Raw genomic sequence first — 17,948 nt, forward strand, 5'->3', positions numbered from 1 at the left:
AATCCAGGTGGTTCAGCGCACACTTGTATGTAATCAGTGCATGCTCCCAACCTCTCTCTCTCTATATCTGTGTTGGAGACCTTGTTATAATCATCAGCAAAACAGCCTTAGAGCTCCAGAAGACTTGGTTTGAATTTCCACACAGTCAGTCCATATGGAGCTCAAATATTTTGTTCTCTTCTGGATTTATGTGGATTGCCTCTAGAAATCCCATATATGATGTATATGCCTGGTTGTCTGAAAAATCTAAATGAGTTCCTTCCCTACACCCAGTCCTGTAAAGAAAGCTCGACCACCTGGAAATCTGAATATGAATGACGGGCTTCAAGAAAATGATGCAACCATGGGAAGAGTGTTTTTAAAAAAATGATAAAAAACACCACAAAAGTGGTGCATATATGCTTTATGAGATGGAGAAAGGTCAAGAATGTATGAAGGACATGTTTCACAGAATTGTATAAAAATTAGTCCACTTATGACACATACTTATAAGTACTAATGCAATTAACGTATCAAGCTAACCATTCAAAATTAAGAAAAAGATGTGCAAAAACAGATCTCAAAAAATGCCATAACACTGCATAGCACATCTGCAGTAACACAATCCCAAAATTAGTGCAAGGTAAAACAACCAACCATTGTTTCTCAATCATTGTCAATTTCTCTCTTTGAATGAGAGCTTTTTCAAAATAAATTTGAATTCGAAAGGCAGCATTCAATCCAACTGTCCTGTGGAACAAGTTGTCCCACTTAAGGAAATTCCAATTTTTAGACTGCACTAGGAAATACCCTAAAACCCAGCCTATATCCCCACCCAATCTTAAATGAACATGGTGTTTGGCTTTTCATTATAAATTAAAAGAGACTATGGCCACCAACCAGTGAGTATACAAATTCTAACTATTCCCACAGCTAGGGTACTATCAAATTAAGCCACGTGCTACCTAATGTATGCCTTTAGGCATGCTCAGTGGCTATCAGATCAGCACCACTACTTCATACAATAGTTATGACAACTTTCATAATTTAAAAAATCAAATGTGACCTACACTCTGATCAGCATGTGTTTTCAGCTACAGGTATATTTTACAAAGAAGCAGAAGATACCCATTGTAAGAAAGAAAAAAAAAATCAACACAGGTCAGGAATTAAGTCATTTACAATTGTGGACACTGCATCTGCTCCTCAGTTATTCAAGAAGTCTATACCTAAAGAAAGTTCTGGAAGATGATGTCTCTTCTCATTTTGAAAGTTAAAGACCAAGTCAGCAGGTTAAAAATTAAAAGGAACACTTACAAATTAAATGCAAATTACTCTTTAAGCAAACTATAATCAATTCAAATTTCTATGCAAGGAAAACCAGATAAGAGAACTAATAGCTTCAGGCTTTTTACTTTCCTGAACTTTATCTAGCAATGCTAAAAACAGGAGGCAATGTTCAACGTTTCACTAAATGACTTTCCTTATTAAAACTTAAAAAAATACATATTAAAAACTGACTCAAATGTACTAGCATGAAGTTTGTCTACTAGAATACTGTATACAAATGTGTGTTATCTCCTTTCAACTTAAGAGTTTAGAAAGTTTGCTTTAACATAAAATTTAACTTCAAAAGAAAACTCAACCATGTATTTTAACCTTCTACTTAACTTTCTAAGCAACTCACTATATATAGACGTCCTGTACGGACAGGCAGAGGAGGCAACATAATCCCTAGAGTTGTGCTTTCAGGCATTTTGTGCTACTTGTAAGGGTTTGATAAAGGAGAGGCCATTCAAAGAAAAATCCAAAATTTAATCTCCAATATAGATCCAACAAAAACGTTAAATATTGTGCATATTAAAAATGGAGGAAACATGTATATCTTATGAGGGTGTAACAAAAAATAAATATCTGAGCTCCACAGTGTTTCCTGTATTGGTAACCTATTCTAAATTTGTCACCTTCTGCTACCTTCCATAATGTGTATATTTACAGTAGCAGATGTGGAAATTAGGCAGTGTTACACCCTTCTCAGCTTTAGATCACTGAAGATTGCCTTTTTTAATGACTGATTTCTGTGTGTTCCAAATGAACAAAGTTACAGTTGCAGCCACTAAAAAAGATACAGACAGTCTAGGAGGATAATAATTTTAACAATGTTAACTCCCTCAGATAATGTAAGACGAAAATGTGACCAGCTTTTAAAGACATGTTTTATTCGTTCCACCAGGTTATTACAATTAAATTTGTCAAATTTGCTTTAAAGAAGATTTCCAATACATTTACTCCAAGCATAAAGAGGCTAACAGACCTATAAGCATTCTCTGCAAGGCTGTATATCAAAGCTCTACTCTTGCTAAACTGTAAGACTAGCAAATAATCTTAAAGAAATTAGACTTGGCAAATTATGACCCAAGAATCATTGGCCCAACACATGCAGCTATAAAGTGGAAAGTAGCTTATAGATGTTAAAAGCAACTAAGCAATGACATTTAAAAGGTATTAGAATGTTATTGATAATACTGAAAAGGTTGGTTGCACATTTCATATATTACAACACTGAAAAAGAAATGTGCTTAATGGATAAATTAGCACTATGAAAAAACATTTAATAAAAATAGGCATAGGTAACTGAGATGTCAAACATTTGCAAAAGGTACCATGCTAAAATAAAACTATTTTTGTGGCAGCAGTGACAAAAGTATATAGCTTTACATAAGAAGGTATTTGGTAATTTATTTTTATTTAAAAATAGTGAAATGTATATACCATGTTATAAAGTGGACTGTGGTTAAGAACTCCATGAAAGTTGGTACATAAAATAAAATCTTCTGTCAGGAGATGATTTCAAGCTTAGTGGGGTTGCACACAACCATAAGAAAGCTCATATGATGACGACATAAAAACTAAAACTGGCTTTTTACTGGAAGCCTTATGGTCACAATAGCACACACTGAATTTTCCAGCAAAAGTTTTAATGGAGCTTAGTGTTTAAGTTTGAATTTGGAGTTATTAAAAAATCTACAATAACTTAAAACATGAAAAATGCATTTGTACAACAATTTCTATTTTATATAAATAACACATTTGAATCCATTAGCATACCTCAGGTGCTTGCTTTTTATATGAGAAATGAATATTTAATTAGCAGAATATTTGGAATAAAAATGAAAATTGTTAATAAATTTGTAAACGAGGAAAAACTTTAATGTGATTCCCTTTTTCATCACAGCTATAAAAAAAACAAATGATAGTGCAACAACATAAATTAAGAAAACAATTGTTTACAGACAGAGGATGATCAGGTAAGTAAAGTTAACTGCAAATTTTTTACTTTATTTTTTTTTTTGTTGTTGCATACAGTCTGGTGTAGATGCAGTGGCAGTTGTGGTGGCTGTTGCTCCAGACAGTGTTAATGTAATTTAGCAAAAATAGCTGCCCTGTGCATTTCTTCCACATCATGCTGTAACATTCGTGCAATATTGTAGCTAAACTCACAGTGCAGAAACAGATTTGTTTAATTTAAGACACCAAGTAAAAAGACCTTGTCCTTCATCCTCCCTTTTCCTTCAACCACGCCCATCACCATTGGTTTTTAACACCTTGTTTTACATGTCTTTCCTCAGGCTTAACTAACTCTGATTCCATTTCAAGTGGAGATTTTGAATTTGTGTTCACAGCATGCTCACAGCTCACAGAAAGCAGCTTCCTGACAACTGGTTAGCAGATTACCCTGCTTCCATAACATTGGTAATTGCTAGAATACCATTACATGATTTGTTAAAATGCACCTAAAAATGGCACTGTTGCGTTCATACACAGTTACTGCAGTAATAATAAAATGGCATAAACGCCAGGAAATATTAATTATCAAAAAATAGCCATATGCTGGAAATCCAGCATGTTTGCAGGAGAACTTTAAGCTGTAAAATGATGCATGACTATGAAAATGATAATTGTGAAAAAACATAAAAGAAAATCTGATTTCACATGAAAAAAATAAAATCCACAGCTTCAACAGCTGTCACACACACTTGGTTGCTTAGATCTTCACCTTGCATTTCTGCCTCTCCCAAAATACAATATCTGTTCAACCCCTTAAGTCCCAAATCACTTCACCTCTTCCTCATTTTCACTGATATTGCACAATTTAAAACTGTTACATGGCCTAATGACAACCAATTCAAACTACGCTTACCTCACATGTTAGGTGTAGCCAGTGGCTACAAAGTGCAGCAATGGGTTGGTTGCAACAGCTCCCAAAGTAAAATAATGTCTAACAAAGCATCGTAAGATTAATTTAAACAATCCACACACTGTTTAAATAAGATGGGTTCGAGACAGAAAGCAACACAATTTAATCTTATAACACAAAACCCTATCATGATGAACAATTAGTGCAACCACTGCACTGTTTAGCCTATCTTGGCTTAAATAAGTTAACTCCTCTGATAACAAAATTACAAAATTGAGCCAAATATGTAACTTATTTAATCATTTTCTTTACAAATTACAAGAATATTTTTCCTTGGTATGTACAGTGAGAAAAGGAGAATAGACATGGAAAAAACAAAGGTGATCCTGGCACTGCAGGATCCACTGCTATCACATCCAGCACTAGAACCTGTCTTAATGGAGGCAGATACATTTAAGATGAAATCACTCTTTTGCCAACCACCACGGATTACATTTCTGTTTAAGAAATAATGTGTCACCAGACTCCTGCCTCTTGCCAGGAAACTGCCGTTTGCAACCTTTCCGCAGATGTTAAATATCCTATAAGCACACGTGAGTTTTAGTAAGTATTCAAATACATATCATACACATATATCTTCATGCAAAGTTCATGGAACATGCCTGTCCCAAAATAGAGCACATCTAAACAAGAAAGTGAAACCATTTACCATACAACAGCTGCTGTATTAACATCTTTAAATTACACTGCAACAACTGCTATGAAATTAAGACTAAGTGAAGGAGCAAGAAAGTTGGCGGAAAGTGGAGGAAGAAAGTAACTAAGCCCCATACAAGATAAAATTGTGCTTTGCTTCTTTAATTAGTTGCCATAACAGTGACCCACAATGTTTGTTTATTTTAGCTTTTCAAAATGAGATTCCAGTACTGATCATGCTTTTGACAAACATTTTTAACATGATATAATATTGGCGAGTTCTGTGAAACTATGGCGCATACTTGTTGCCACTACTATACCTGCATTTTTATATTTTTTGCACTCTCTTTCACAGTCATTTTTTTATGGTTTTACTCAAGACTACAATTTAATACTTTTTCAACTTTGATTGGGATTGGAGCAGTTAGTTTGAATATTTAAGTGTTAAGCTTTACTTAAACTTTTTCAATTGTTTGCTAGGGCTTCTGCCTTATTTTTTTATTTAAACAACGCCGACATCTAACATTCACTGTTTTCACTGATATGCAGCATTTCTCTCAGCACTACCTGTTCGTGTGGTCCTTGGAGTGGTGCTACACTAATACCTGTCTTCATCAGTGGATACTTTCAGTTATATGATAGCCGTGCAAACTCCTCCGATTGATTTTTGTGCATCTCATTGTGTATTTCTGGACATTTGAGTGAATTGCTAACCCACTGGCATCAGCTATCCTGTGAAAACTTACCACGCTAAGACCTTAAGTCTGCCATTGTCCAGTAATTGCTTTTCTTTGTCTCTTATATGGTTACTCCATGTATTTACTTTCTATTTTCATGAAGGGCTTTACTATGTTACACTCTATCCAGATGTAGTGTTCAGTTTGGACTATTCATAAACATTCTGGCATTCTGCAGTACTGCCTGTTTTAAACTACACCATCCAACTGTAAGTTTTCATCACAAGAATGTCAATATGCCAAACATGCTACACTGAAATAAACCCTAAATATGGATTCTGTGTGCAATGAACTTTCTACTGCTACCATTGTTTCATTTAACACAAGGTCCATCATATGGTGAAGCACTACTGTATGAATTAATTTTGCACTGTAGCCTTTGTATGTTATTCTTAAGTGACACATTGTAAATATCTATTTAATTTGTGTCTCTAAACGAATAGACCCCATTTGGACATGTCTACTATGCAGCAGATCATGGTTCAGGTCAGGGAGTCAGTCTGGCCACAACTGTTAGATCTGATCTTAACATCAAACGAAAACCAACTGTGTGTCAATGTCAGGTATTTGGCTGATAGTTTAGAAATGTACTGTTTCTGTTATTTACACTTTTTATACTTTACTGCACTTATTATGCTCTATTAATACATTACTTGCAAAATACTATCATTATATTTTAACTTTCACTAATCATTTTGTATATATACCCACTTACAGTATTCTTATTTGTACAAAACCACTCTATTGTATACTGTATATTTATTATTATCTGATTACTTGCAATCAAAGGTTAGTTGCTAAACTGCATTTTGTTGACATGGTACTTGTACTATGTTCAATAACAATAAAGTTGAATCTAACCTAATAATAAAATCTTGTTTAATCTTACTGATCATTCTCCACAATACAATGGGTCTTCCTCAGTTAAATCCTCTTTAATAGCTGGTCATACTTGTGGGCCAGTTAACATTTTCATTGACATCCCTACATGTAATATTAAACAAATTATTTGCTCTTGGTTCTCTTCTAGCATGTTGTATCTTTTTTTGCTTTTTAATCCTGATTGTTGTTTCTTATTTTAATTCCAAACTTTGTTTTTTATATTAACCTATTATATGGTGTTTAATGTTTGGCATTAGTTTGTATCCAGTGTAAATAAATTTGATCTTTTTCTGTGTTATTAATTTTGTACCCATTCAAATATTTATGAAGCACTTTGAGCATGAGAAAGGGGCTATATTAATAAAATGCATTATTATTATTATAATATTTGGATGATAAAATGCATTATTGTTTTTGTTCGATTATACATTAAAGTATACACCTCTAAATATGACTTCATTTGATAAATTAAGATTCTTTATAAAACTATTTGTAAATTATCTTAATAAATTACAATATTAACCATTAAACTTTGATATATATTTAACTGCAGACTATCTATGTTTTATTATATTTATACAGCAGCATAACCACCCATTCATCTAGTTACTCAAACTTTAGGAAGTTGTAAGTTGAAGTCTTTACAATAGTTTAATAAAGCTCCATAGGGTTGCTTCAGTCTTACCCACATACAGGCCTCCAACCGCACTTTGGAGATGATGTCCCAAAGAGATATAGTACTCTGTAGCTCTTCTACTTCAGGGCAAACTATTTTATCTGGATATGGAGGCTCAGGAAAATTGACAGAGTTACATTCATAGGCAGCCAGTGTTACAGAAGCTATATGTGGACCCTAAACAGAGGGGGAAAAAAAACACAACAAAGAAAAATACATAAGAAACAGTAGAGTAACTTATGCGGAAACAATTTAACACCTCATGCAAATATTATCAATCAAAACTATGGCAAGTTTTCCAAAAACCTGAACCTCTTAATTTAAACAATCTACAATTGCAGAGAGATTGAAGGCTGTAAATTAACTATTACCATAAAAAGTGCAACACCATCTTCATTGTGTTTGACAAACTCATAATATTAATTAAATATCAATGCAAGCAGGTCATGGACAATTATATATGTAAAAAAATGTATTAATGGGGATTTTGTCCATGCTGTAGTTAATACTAAAGTTCTTGGTACTGGTCCTCTCTATTCAAACCAGGCTGCTCAATGTGCAGCAATTTCAAGTATTACCTGTGGGATTGCTTCTCAGGTACTATTTGCAGCTTATATGCTAAATACAATTTAAGTATACTCAAAAGTAATTCATCTGTCTGGTATGTTTCTTAGATTAAGAATGTCTAAAAATTTCCTAAAAAGACCCATAATTGCAATAATCACATACATACTGGTATACAAGAAATTAGTAATCAGGTTTTATTAGGGACAACAAATTGTACAATCACATTACATATCCAGGGGTTTCCATGTTGTCTGCTCTCTTTCATTAGTAAAATATGTGATTTCCACACTTATATGCCAAGGTGAACAGCACATCATAGCTGAATTGTCAAAGATCCCACCTATGTCAAGGCATGCACAGTAAAAGGCTCATTACGATCTGATACCCGAGGTTGAGAGCATTTCAATGATGTGTAGTTGTCTATAACTGGCAAGTCATACCACATGTCACAGCTGTGTGTAGAAAACAAGAAATAAATTGCGTATGCAACAGCTCATTTACGCACAAAACATATGGTTGGGGAAGTCCTAGAAAAGTTACAGATTGCAAGTATTTAACTCTTCAGAGAATTACGCATTTGCAGAAGGACTTGATACTATGCTTGACTTTAAAGTATTGGTTATAGTATAACTTGAAAGTGCTGTGGCATGCATTTTTACATTTCAAGCATTAAGAGTTCAATTACCATAACTGGACGTTGTCTGCTTCATGTTGTAAATGTGTTAGATTTCTGAGCTGTGCTCTTCCAGATTCAATTTCCTAGTGTAATGGTGAAGTACAGTAATGCTGTACCTACTCAAAGTTTCACGTGAGGACCACTTGATTGAATGTCACAAAATAATGCCATACAAACATTCATGGGGAGCCACTCTGCAATTGAATGTTTTTATATTGTGTCATGCCCCGCCATGCCATCTTGCACAATTTCAGGTTTGGTCCCTCCATCCAATTAAATGTGACTGAATTACACTGAGTGAACTTTTACGGGGCCCTCTCTTTGACCGAATGTACTTGTATCGCACCGCACCACAGCTCTCAGTTACTGTACATGTGGGTCACCATCCCCTAATTCGATCACATGTCACTATTCCACTCTATTTCAGAATATGCCAATTTTTGACTTGCTTGCCAAAAATGTACTGTTTAGGTTGATTGGCACATGTGTGAATGGTTTAAGTGTATGTGAATGTGTTCTGTCCAAGGCTATTTCCTGCGATGTGCCCAGAGCTACCAGAAGAGGCAATGCCCCCAGCACTGGAAGAAGGTTTTATGAAAAAGTATGTATGGACTTAGTTTTTCCAGATTTGAAATAACAACAACAAAATAAAAAAGAACAAACTATTAAAGTACTAAACACAGTGGGGGGAAATTGAACACATTTACATTGTTTCAGTAAATATATTTCCAATGAGACTATTCACATGAAATTGTCACCAGACATTGGTATTAACTCAAGAAATCCACAAGTATAAAGAATTCATAATATTAAGGCAGTAAATAAAGGTATGTGTAATAAAGTGGAATGACACAGGGAAAAAGTATTGAACACACTAATTTAATACTTAGAGGAGAAGCCTTTGTTTGCAAAGACAGCTTCAAGACACTTCCTGTAACCATTTGCCTGAGTGTTTAGGTATGACTTTTGACCCATTCTTCTAAAGTGACTGTCTTTAAATCTTTAAGATTCTGTGGGGCCCTCATATGAGCCCTGATCTTTAGTTCCTTCCACGAATGGTCAATTGGATTTATGTCAGGTACCTGGGCCATTCTAACAACTTGATTTGCTTTCTCTGAAACCAATTTAGTTTCCTTTGCTTTATGTTTCGGATTGTTGTACTGCTGGAAGGTCCATCCACGTCTCATCCTCATCATCCTGGTGAATAACAGCAGATTCATTACAAGCATCGCTCAGTAAATGGCCCCATTCGTCTTTCCTTCAGTTACATGAAGTCTTCCAGTGCCATGAAATTATAAACAGCCCCACACCATGATGCTTCTACCTCTATACTTCACTGCTGGTATAGTGTTTTTCAGGTGCAATGTTGTTTCTCCTCCAAACATGGTCTGTAGTATGACAGTCAAAAAGTCCAACTTTGGTCCAAATGTTGTGTAGCAAACTTTAAATGAGCTTCAGTATCACTTTTCTTCAGTAAAGGAACCTTGCGGGGTAAGCACATATACAGGCCATGCCAATGAAGTGCATTACCTATGTTCTCTGTACCAATTGTACATGCTGCCTTCAAGTCTTTTTGGAGCTCTTTCCATGTGGTCCTTGGCTCTTGGGCTATTCTTATGACATGTCCAACTACCTGATCAGAAATGCTGTAAGGAGCTCCTGTGCAAGGCTGGTTGATGGTCATGTGATGTTCCTTCCACATGTGGATAATGGCCCAATGTGGCTTACTGGAAGATTCAGAAGCTTTGAAATACATCTGTTATCGGTTCCATTGATATGATTTGCAATAATCAGGTTGCAAAGGTCATGGGAGTGCTCTTTGCCTTTACCCATCACCACATATTTTTTGTGTGGCATTATGGTAGCAAAACACCTTTTTGTAGTCCATCAATATGTACTAACCCAGCTGATATCAATTTGTGCATGCACACACTATATTATATAAATAAAATAAAGATTTAACATTTCACATTACACAGTTCACAAAAATACGCTACATGTCAATACATACCATTGGTGTTCATTATAAATAATGAAATAGGTGCTGGGGAGTTTCAGGAAAGGGGGTGGGAAGGAGGGTTTATTGTAGTCCTGGTGCAATACTATATAAAAGTTGCAAAGGTAAAAATTATGCTTATTTTTTTTCCCATTTCATGTTTTTATAAGAAGATGTAATACTGTACGGCATTTGATAAGTGCTAAATAAGTTATCCAAGTGTCACTAAACCCAAAATAAGTTGCTAGTCCCTCTGTATTTAACTTGCCAGTCTACCAGGTAGCTTACAGTGTGGACTGCCCTAATATAATGACAAAATTCTACAAAATATTAATGTAATGATTATCCCTACCCATGATTTAAGTTTGCAGTATCTTTGCTAATTTTTGCAAAGAATGCCACATAAAAACTGACACAGTTCATTACTTGGACGGTTAAGTGAGATAGCAGCTACAGAGATCTTTTTTTCAGCATGCCAGGAGCAAAGGTGTAGGTATAGTATAGTGTTTTACAGCCGTTTTTCTGTGGTGGCTCACTTTTTGTAGCCCAAAAAATACCAAGGCACACCACAGTTCTACTAACCACAAAAGCAACCTATACATGTGCTAAGCTGTCCAACCTCTTCATCAGTCCATTCGAAATCTACAGTCATTTCAATTGTTTCAATTTCTGTGTCTCATATGCTATGCCAATTTGATAATGAATAAATTGGCCTCATTTTCTTATTGCCTTCTTTTCAACTTGCCTTTGAGGAAGGCATTCAAATTCAGGTTGTACTTGCTCAAGTAGTATTTTGTTAAAGGTTCAGGTTATGTTCATTGTTTAAGTTTAAACTATTACATTATTTTTTAAAATTCCTTTGTATTCATTCTACATTAAATTTATGATTCAGTGAGTATTTACATCATGATTTATGCATAAATTTTATAATTACATGTTTAATGTTAGATGTGATTAATTTCATACATTTATGCAATTGTTTTTTTTTTTAATCAATTCCCATCCCTTGTATTTTATAAATACTAAAATACTAATTGGAATTATAGTATATATGCATATAAAAAAACATTTTCTAAAACTAGAGGCTAGATAAACACACGTAGCTATGAGATACATATAGACAATTAATCAGGCGATTTACATACTAAATTATTAAACTTTTATACACAAGCAAAACATTACACTGTTCACAACCACTGGCTGAAGTTTCTCATTAGAGCTGTCAGATCAAATATAATTCAAATCTATTTGAAAAAAGTCTTATTCAAAGGCAAATGCTGACATTTGATTGTAAAACATCAGTCCTTTACTTTACTTCACACTAATTTTGGCCTTATGTTACTCCAGACATGCAATGCTGTAATACTAACGTAATCTCATTTATAAAATGGACACATTTTTCTAACACATTTCTCTGCTTTTTGGTTAACGGGTGAACTAAAATAGAGTTTATACACTTCCCCGGTGCCCCAAAAGTCTTACTTTGCTCCTGATCCTCTTCCACTTCACTCTTGCTGTTGCATTCATCATACCAAACTAAACATAATGGAAAATAACTACCATATTTCCGATTTTACTTTTATTATTTAAACAGTTTAAAAAAAAAAAAAAAAAACGCTCCATATGTGCAAAGCATACAATTATTCAACTTAAAATTATATATCGGTCACATCTGTCTCTTTTACAATTGTCCAAAATTTTTCAAGGGCAAGACCAACCTGCGAACATTGCAATCAAGTTCCAGCCTCATTGGGCTTGTAGCAAATTAATATAATTTTGGACCAAAATCTTTAAATGCCTTTCAGACAGCCTTGGTGTCACAATCCCTCCTAATCCACTAACAGCTGTGTTTGGTGTACTTCCAGATGAGCTTAAATTGGAGAAGGACAAGCAAACTGTAATTGCATTTACTACACTGTTGGCAAGTAGTCTTATCTTGCTCAACTGGAAGAATCCTAACTTGCCTATTTTAAGTCAGTGGGTAACTAATGTTCTATACTATTTGAAATTGGAAAAAATCTAATTCTCACTCAGAAGATCTGTACAAAACGTTTTCAAAACCTGGCAGGATCTAATCAATAACAACATTTTAGAATAATTATTTAAATTGAGGAAGCAGATTATCTCCCCTCTTTTTTATTCTATTTATTTTTATTCATTTATTAATTTATCTATTTACTTATTTTTACTAGTTTAAAGTTTTACTCTGCTGGCCTAGCTCTCTTTCTCATGGGTGGGGATTGATTTGTTTCAAACCTAGTTTTGTTAAACTTGACTTGCTTGTATGGAAAGTTATCCGATTTTAATAAAAAAAAAAAAAAAATCGCCATTATAAGAGCATTTTCAATGCAAGGAAAGCATACTTAGCTATCTCATCCAACACGCATCTTTTGAAGACTACTGTCTTAAAAAATTATTCCTAAAAAATGTAATTAAATATTAAGTGTTAAAAATATGCGTTTTATATTTTTGCTGACCCCTGCAGTACTTGACTGGCTCTCCACTTTACTAATTTATCAAATCCGGCTGCTCTGCACACTTCCAAAAGATTTTTTTTTTTTCTTTTTTAAATTAAAAACTACGCTATACCTCTTCCGGTTTGTCCCAGAATTTTGCTGTGAACTTTTTTTTTTTTTTTTTTTTTTAAACTGAGCAACCAAATTTTTAAGATCCTGCTTAGAAAGTATTTGCCAAATAAAAATATAGCGAGGAGGAAATACTTTAGGTTTATTATAATACAACATTTACTGTATTTAGTAACTCCATTTGTGAAACACAGATAGACTTACCAAGCCTTAATGTACAGTCATCCCTCACCTATCGCGGGGGTTACGTTCCAGAACCCCCCCCCCACAAAAGGTGAAAATCCGCAAAGTAAAAACCGTATGTTTATATGGTTATTTTTATATATTTTAAGCCCTTATAAACTCTCCCACAATCTTATAAACATTTCCCGCAGTTATACAGCATAAACCCTTTGTATTCTCTTAGATATTCATTGAAATTATGTATGTAAACACACTGTTTATATACAGTAAAACTAGAAATTATATAATATTTTATATATTATATATATATATATAAAATAAATATTATAGATAAGATATCAAGTATCTTGAGTGTCTCCGATATCACATATGTTACATGTTATGTTACAGCCATTACGATAGACAGGCCACCAGCAATAAATACGTACAATGCAAGAAAAATTGTATACAATAAAATGTGTGTACAGTGACACTAAACATATGTACATGTACTAAGTACTGTACGTAGAAAATTAATTATGGTTACTCACCAAAAATGACATGACGACTTGTCCAATAACAATGAGTTTAATTTTACTGCACAACAAAGGAGAGCGTTACAGCTCTTCTAAAGGAGCCTCTTCAGGCGACTGTGTAGCACCGCCGTTGTTCTTCTTCCGGCAGTCTTCAATCCAAATCCTTAAAGCAGATTCCATCCGGACTACCGCCTTACTACGTCCACTTACAACTCGTTTTGCGCCCTGGTTAAAGGACACTGCGGCCGTAGATCTTATATTCTTTTCCTCCTTTTAAATAAAAAGAATTGTGGACTCATTGATGCCGTAATGGCGTCCTACAGTGGTGTAGCTGTTCCCTTCCTTCAACACATCCAAAACTTTTACCTTTTCGGCAATCGTTAGCATCTTCTGTTGGCGCTTGGGCACGGCCCCTGAAGCAGTAGCAGGAGCAGATTGTTTTGGAGCCATAACGAAGGGCTTGACTATGCACAAAGATAAACACAAAAGTTAACTCTTTACACAGCGAAACACGTTGATGCTGAATGAGCGAGATGAGACTTCCTGGTTAACACAACGGAATCAAATTCGGCGCTCCGTCTCTGAGCCAATCAGCACATAGGAACTTAACTGCGTGCTCTGATTAGGTAGCTTCTCAGCCATCCGCCGATAGCATCCCTTGTATGAAATCAACTGGGCAAACCATGTACCAGAAGTAAAAAGACCCATTGTCCAAGCAGAAACCCGCGAAGCAGCGAAAAATCCGCGTTATATATTTAGATATGCTTACTTATAAAATCCGCGATAGAGTGAAGCCGCGAAAGTTGAAGCACGATATAGCGAGGGATTACTGTATACCAACTTCACATCTTTTGCACTCAAGGATCAGAAAGGCACAAAGCGGTGTGGAATGCTGAAGGAGAGGGCAGGATGTGGAGAACTAAAGTAATGAGTGTATTTAACATGCTCAAGTAATCATGAGTGATCTTGTATGGCTGCGGTGGGCTGGCGCCCTGCCTGGGGTTTGTTTCCTGCCTTGCGCCCTGTGTTGGCTGGGATTGGCTCCAGCAGACCCCCGTGACCCTTTAGTTAGTATAGAACGGGTTGGATAATGGATGGATGGATCTTGTATGGGTTTCACATATGCATTACAAGCACGTAAACTGTCCTGATTCAAGATTTATCTTAAAATTGATCACGTCACTTTACATGAACAGAAAATCCACTTTTTGTGAAGGGACGGGTTTTCCAAATGAAAGCTAAATCGATGCACGACTCAGAAACCTGTATGCTTTGCTGATGCACCGCAGGCAAAAATTAAAAAAAATAATAATGAAGCATGTGAAGAATCGTTAAGTACAAACGTTCATGTAGCAGCACTTAGAACTTTTAACCAATGTCTGCGGATATTTGAATATTTACTTATTTTTGACAGCCCTATCCACATTAACTAACAATGGCGGAGTAGGCATTTGTTGATGCTTCAAATCTCATTTTTAGGACATCAACCTTCTTTTCTTTAAGTTCAAAGAAACACTTGCCAGTTTGTATGGAGATTAATTCTGAACAATCAGGAAGGGGTTAAACCAAACACTGCAACCAATTGCAACAAGGAATTTCAGCTTAGATGTCTTGCTTCTTCATTTTATCTTTATCATATTAGTTTCCAAATTATATATTCAGTACAAATATATCCTGAAGCATTTCTGTCATTTGGATGCTCAGGAGCAGTCCTAGAATATAGTGCTTGCATACTACTGATTTTATTTAAGCTCTTTATTTGCTTTAACAGCATGTACAACACAAATTAATCCAAATGTTCTCTTTTGGTATAGGAATTACTGCTGTAGTGCTTAGGTTAGCAATACGTCAACTGTTGTAATATGAAAGAATGCATCTTGTAATACTTTACTGTTGCACTAATTTCCTATTCATTGCACTAAATAAAAAAACAAACACACTTGTCAAATGTATCAAATTTCTAGCCCTATCCACCATACAACAAAGGTAAACATTTTTTACAGTGTATTCACAAGTGTGATCCATCTATCTATACACTGAAGTGTGGCTTACTTTGGTTAGTGGCTGATCAGATTTGAGCATAACAACAATTTATCACATACAGAAGCATTTGGAGAAAAATTATTTATGATAAAATAAGATCTGTCACTTACTTTGATTTTGTTCACATTCAATGACGAGTCATAATATAACTTTTATTAAAAAAAAGTTTTAATTTTACAATGTGGCATACTGAGGCATAGGGGTTTTTAAAAAAAATCCTCAATTTATAGGATTAGAATTGTGATGTTATACAAAAGGTTTATTAAGGGAGAATTAGGTTTTTAAAATGGCATAATAACCATTAATAAAGTACATATGTGATAATCATGTACTTAATATTAAAGTGTCTTTTAATAAAAGTTTTTAAATCCTGAGGAAACATGTACATGTACTCAATTTTTTTGGCCTTAATCTCCTGTCTAGCACTGTAACATTTAAATAATGGAAACATTTTCCACATTTTACTGCACACCACAAAACCATTACTTAGCAGTAAAACAAAACAAACACTCTTTGGTGAGACCTTGAGACAGATTAGGCACAGCCAGATTCTTCTCTTGGGGTTGGGGAGAGTTAACAGGTCTCTAAACGGAGGGATTGTTTCCACTAAAAAAAAAAAAAAAAATAAACAGCTGTTCAGTCCCAAATAGGAAACTTTGTCATCTCTCTGTTTTATTCCATTTGTTCAGGAAAAAAGCAAACTAATCCCATAAGGTTTCAATAGGCTAAATATGATGGTAACACTAGCTGTCGCACTGATGTCAGGCTTATTACACATAAAGTAAAAAAAAAATAATATCCACAGCAAAACAAAAGAACTGCAGTACTGAAAATATACATGAGTCATGTCTAAATGGGCCTGAATGGGCAAAAATAAAGATGGTTTGTGAAACGCATGTTCCCAGAATCCTTACTCATCTTTACTTACTCAAGTCAGATGTACTAAGTCTGTGAGCCAATTAACAGTAAAACAATGGTCACTTTTGAACATCAATGAGGAAACCAATGAGCAACAGACCAATAGTCTGAAAATAAAATTTGCATGGACCAGTAGAAACAAAGGAACATATTGAACAAAAAAAAAATGATGAAACAAAATAAACAAGTTTAACCCCTTCTCTGTATTTTATATTATATTACACATACTCATGATACAGTACCTGCCAAGTAATGCAAAGAGTGCATGACATGTATTCCGCCCTAATTTGGGCTCACCATAGTGTATGCACCTTTGCGGGGATCGAACTGTGGGTTGTCAGTGCCTGAGGTAAAGCCTCCGACGTTGCACCGTGGTGGCTAGTTTGCTTACTTGACAGGGTGAAAATCGAAGTATTACATGCATAGGTCTGAATCGCAATCCAATTATTTGGACGGTATATCTCCGATCTTATATAATAATAATATATAAGACCAGACATACACCATCCAAATTGGGGCGTGGGGGCTGAACGCACGCTAAGGAGATGCGGATGGATCAACTGCTGGCTTGCTGCTGCCGAGCTGCATGTTTTGCTTGTTGCGCTGTGCGTCGATCATTTAACAGTACAGCTGTCCTTTTGTCTCACTGCCTTGTCTCGCCAAAGTGTCTTCTGAGAAGATCACGTCTCGACCCAAAATGTTTTTTATTAATAAATAAATAATATATATATATATAAAACATACACACTCTGCATAAAATACAAAGCCGACCCATTCACTAATCAACCAAAACACCATTTCACATTTAGCTAAAAACTGAAAATTGTCAGGATTCTATTTTTTGGTATGTGTCATTAATATTGTACTAGCGAGTGGGACAGTCTAACACACAGCGTCCCCAATTTTATGACAGAGATCACACATAGAAATGGGGCGTGCCGGATTATGCAAATGAAGACCGTGAAAGGAGCAAAGATTGGCACTTTAGCAAGTGCTTGCTAGGCGCAGTGCCTGTGAATGTAATCAGTTTCACGCAACTGACCCAGTAAGAAAGGTATTTAATAAACATTACCCACCACCACATTTACCTTATCTACAACCTTGTGCAAATGCCGAAGTGGGGACTATAATTCCTATCAGTAAGTGTGCTACTCCAGACGATTTCATTAGCATTCACAAAGTTTAAATAAGAGCATAGATAAAGGCGTCATGTCATCAAATGTAGCATCTGCTGTGTTTTTTCTTTCCCTCAACAACTTTGGGATAACAATTTCAGAATCTCGCTAGATTACAGCAT

At 35.1% G+C, this 17,948-nt stretch overlaps 1 protein-coding gene across 2 annotated transcripts in view; it reads right to left on the minus strand.

The window, feature by feature from the left end:
• Nucleotides 1–17,948, minus strand: part of vmp1 (vacuole membrane protein 1) — a 124,268-nt gene that overhangs the window by 71,686 nt on the left and 34,634 nt on the right. For both annotated transcript variants that reach the window (XM_028806793.2, XM_051931317.1), the window contains exon 6: nucleotides 7,178–7,345. In XM_028806793.2, the coding sequence (XP_028662626.1) occupies nucleotides 7,178–7,345 (168 nt within the window). The remainder of the gene's footprint in view (nucleotides 1–7,177; nucleotides 7,346–17,948) is intronic.

Source organism: Erpetoichthys calabaricus, chromosome 8 (genome assembly GCF_900747795.2).
Source record: "Erpetoichthys calabaricus chromosome 8, fErpCal1.3, whole genome shotgun sequence".
NCBI classification, from domain to species: domain Eukaryota; kingdom Metazoa; phylum Chordata; class Cladistia; order Polypteriformes; family Polypteridae; genus Erpetoichthys; species Erpetoichthys calabaricus.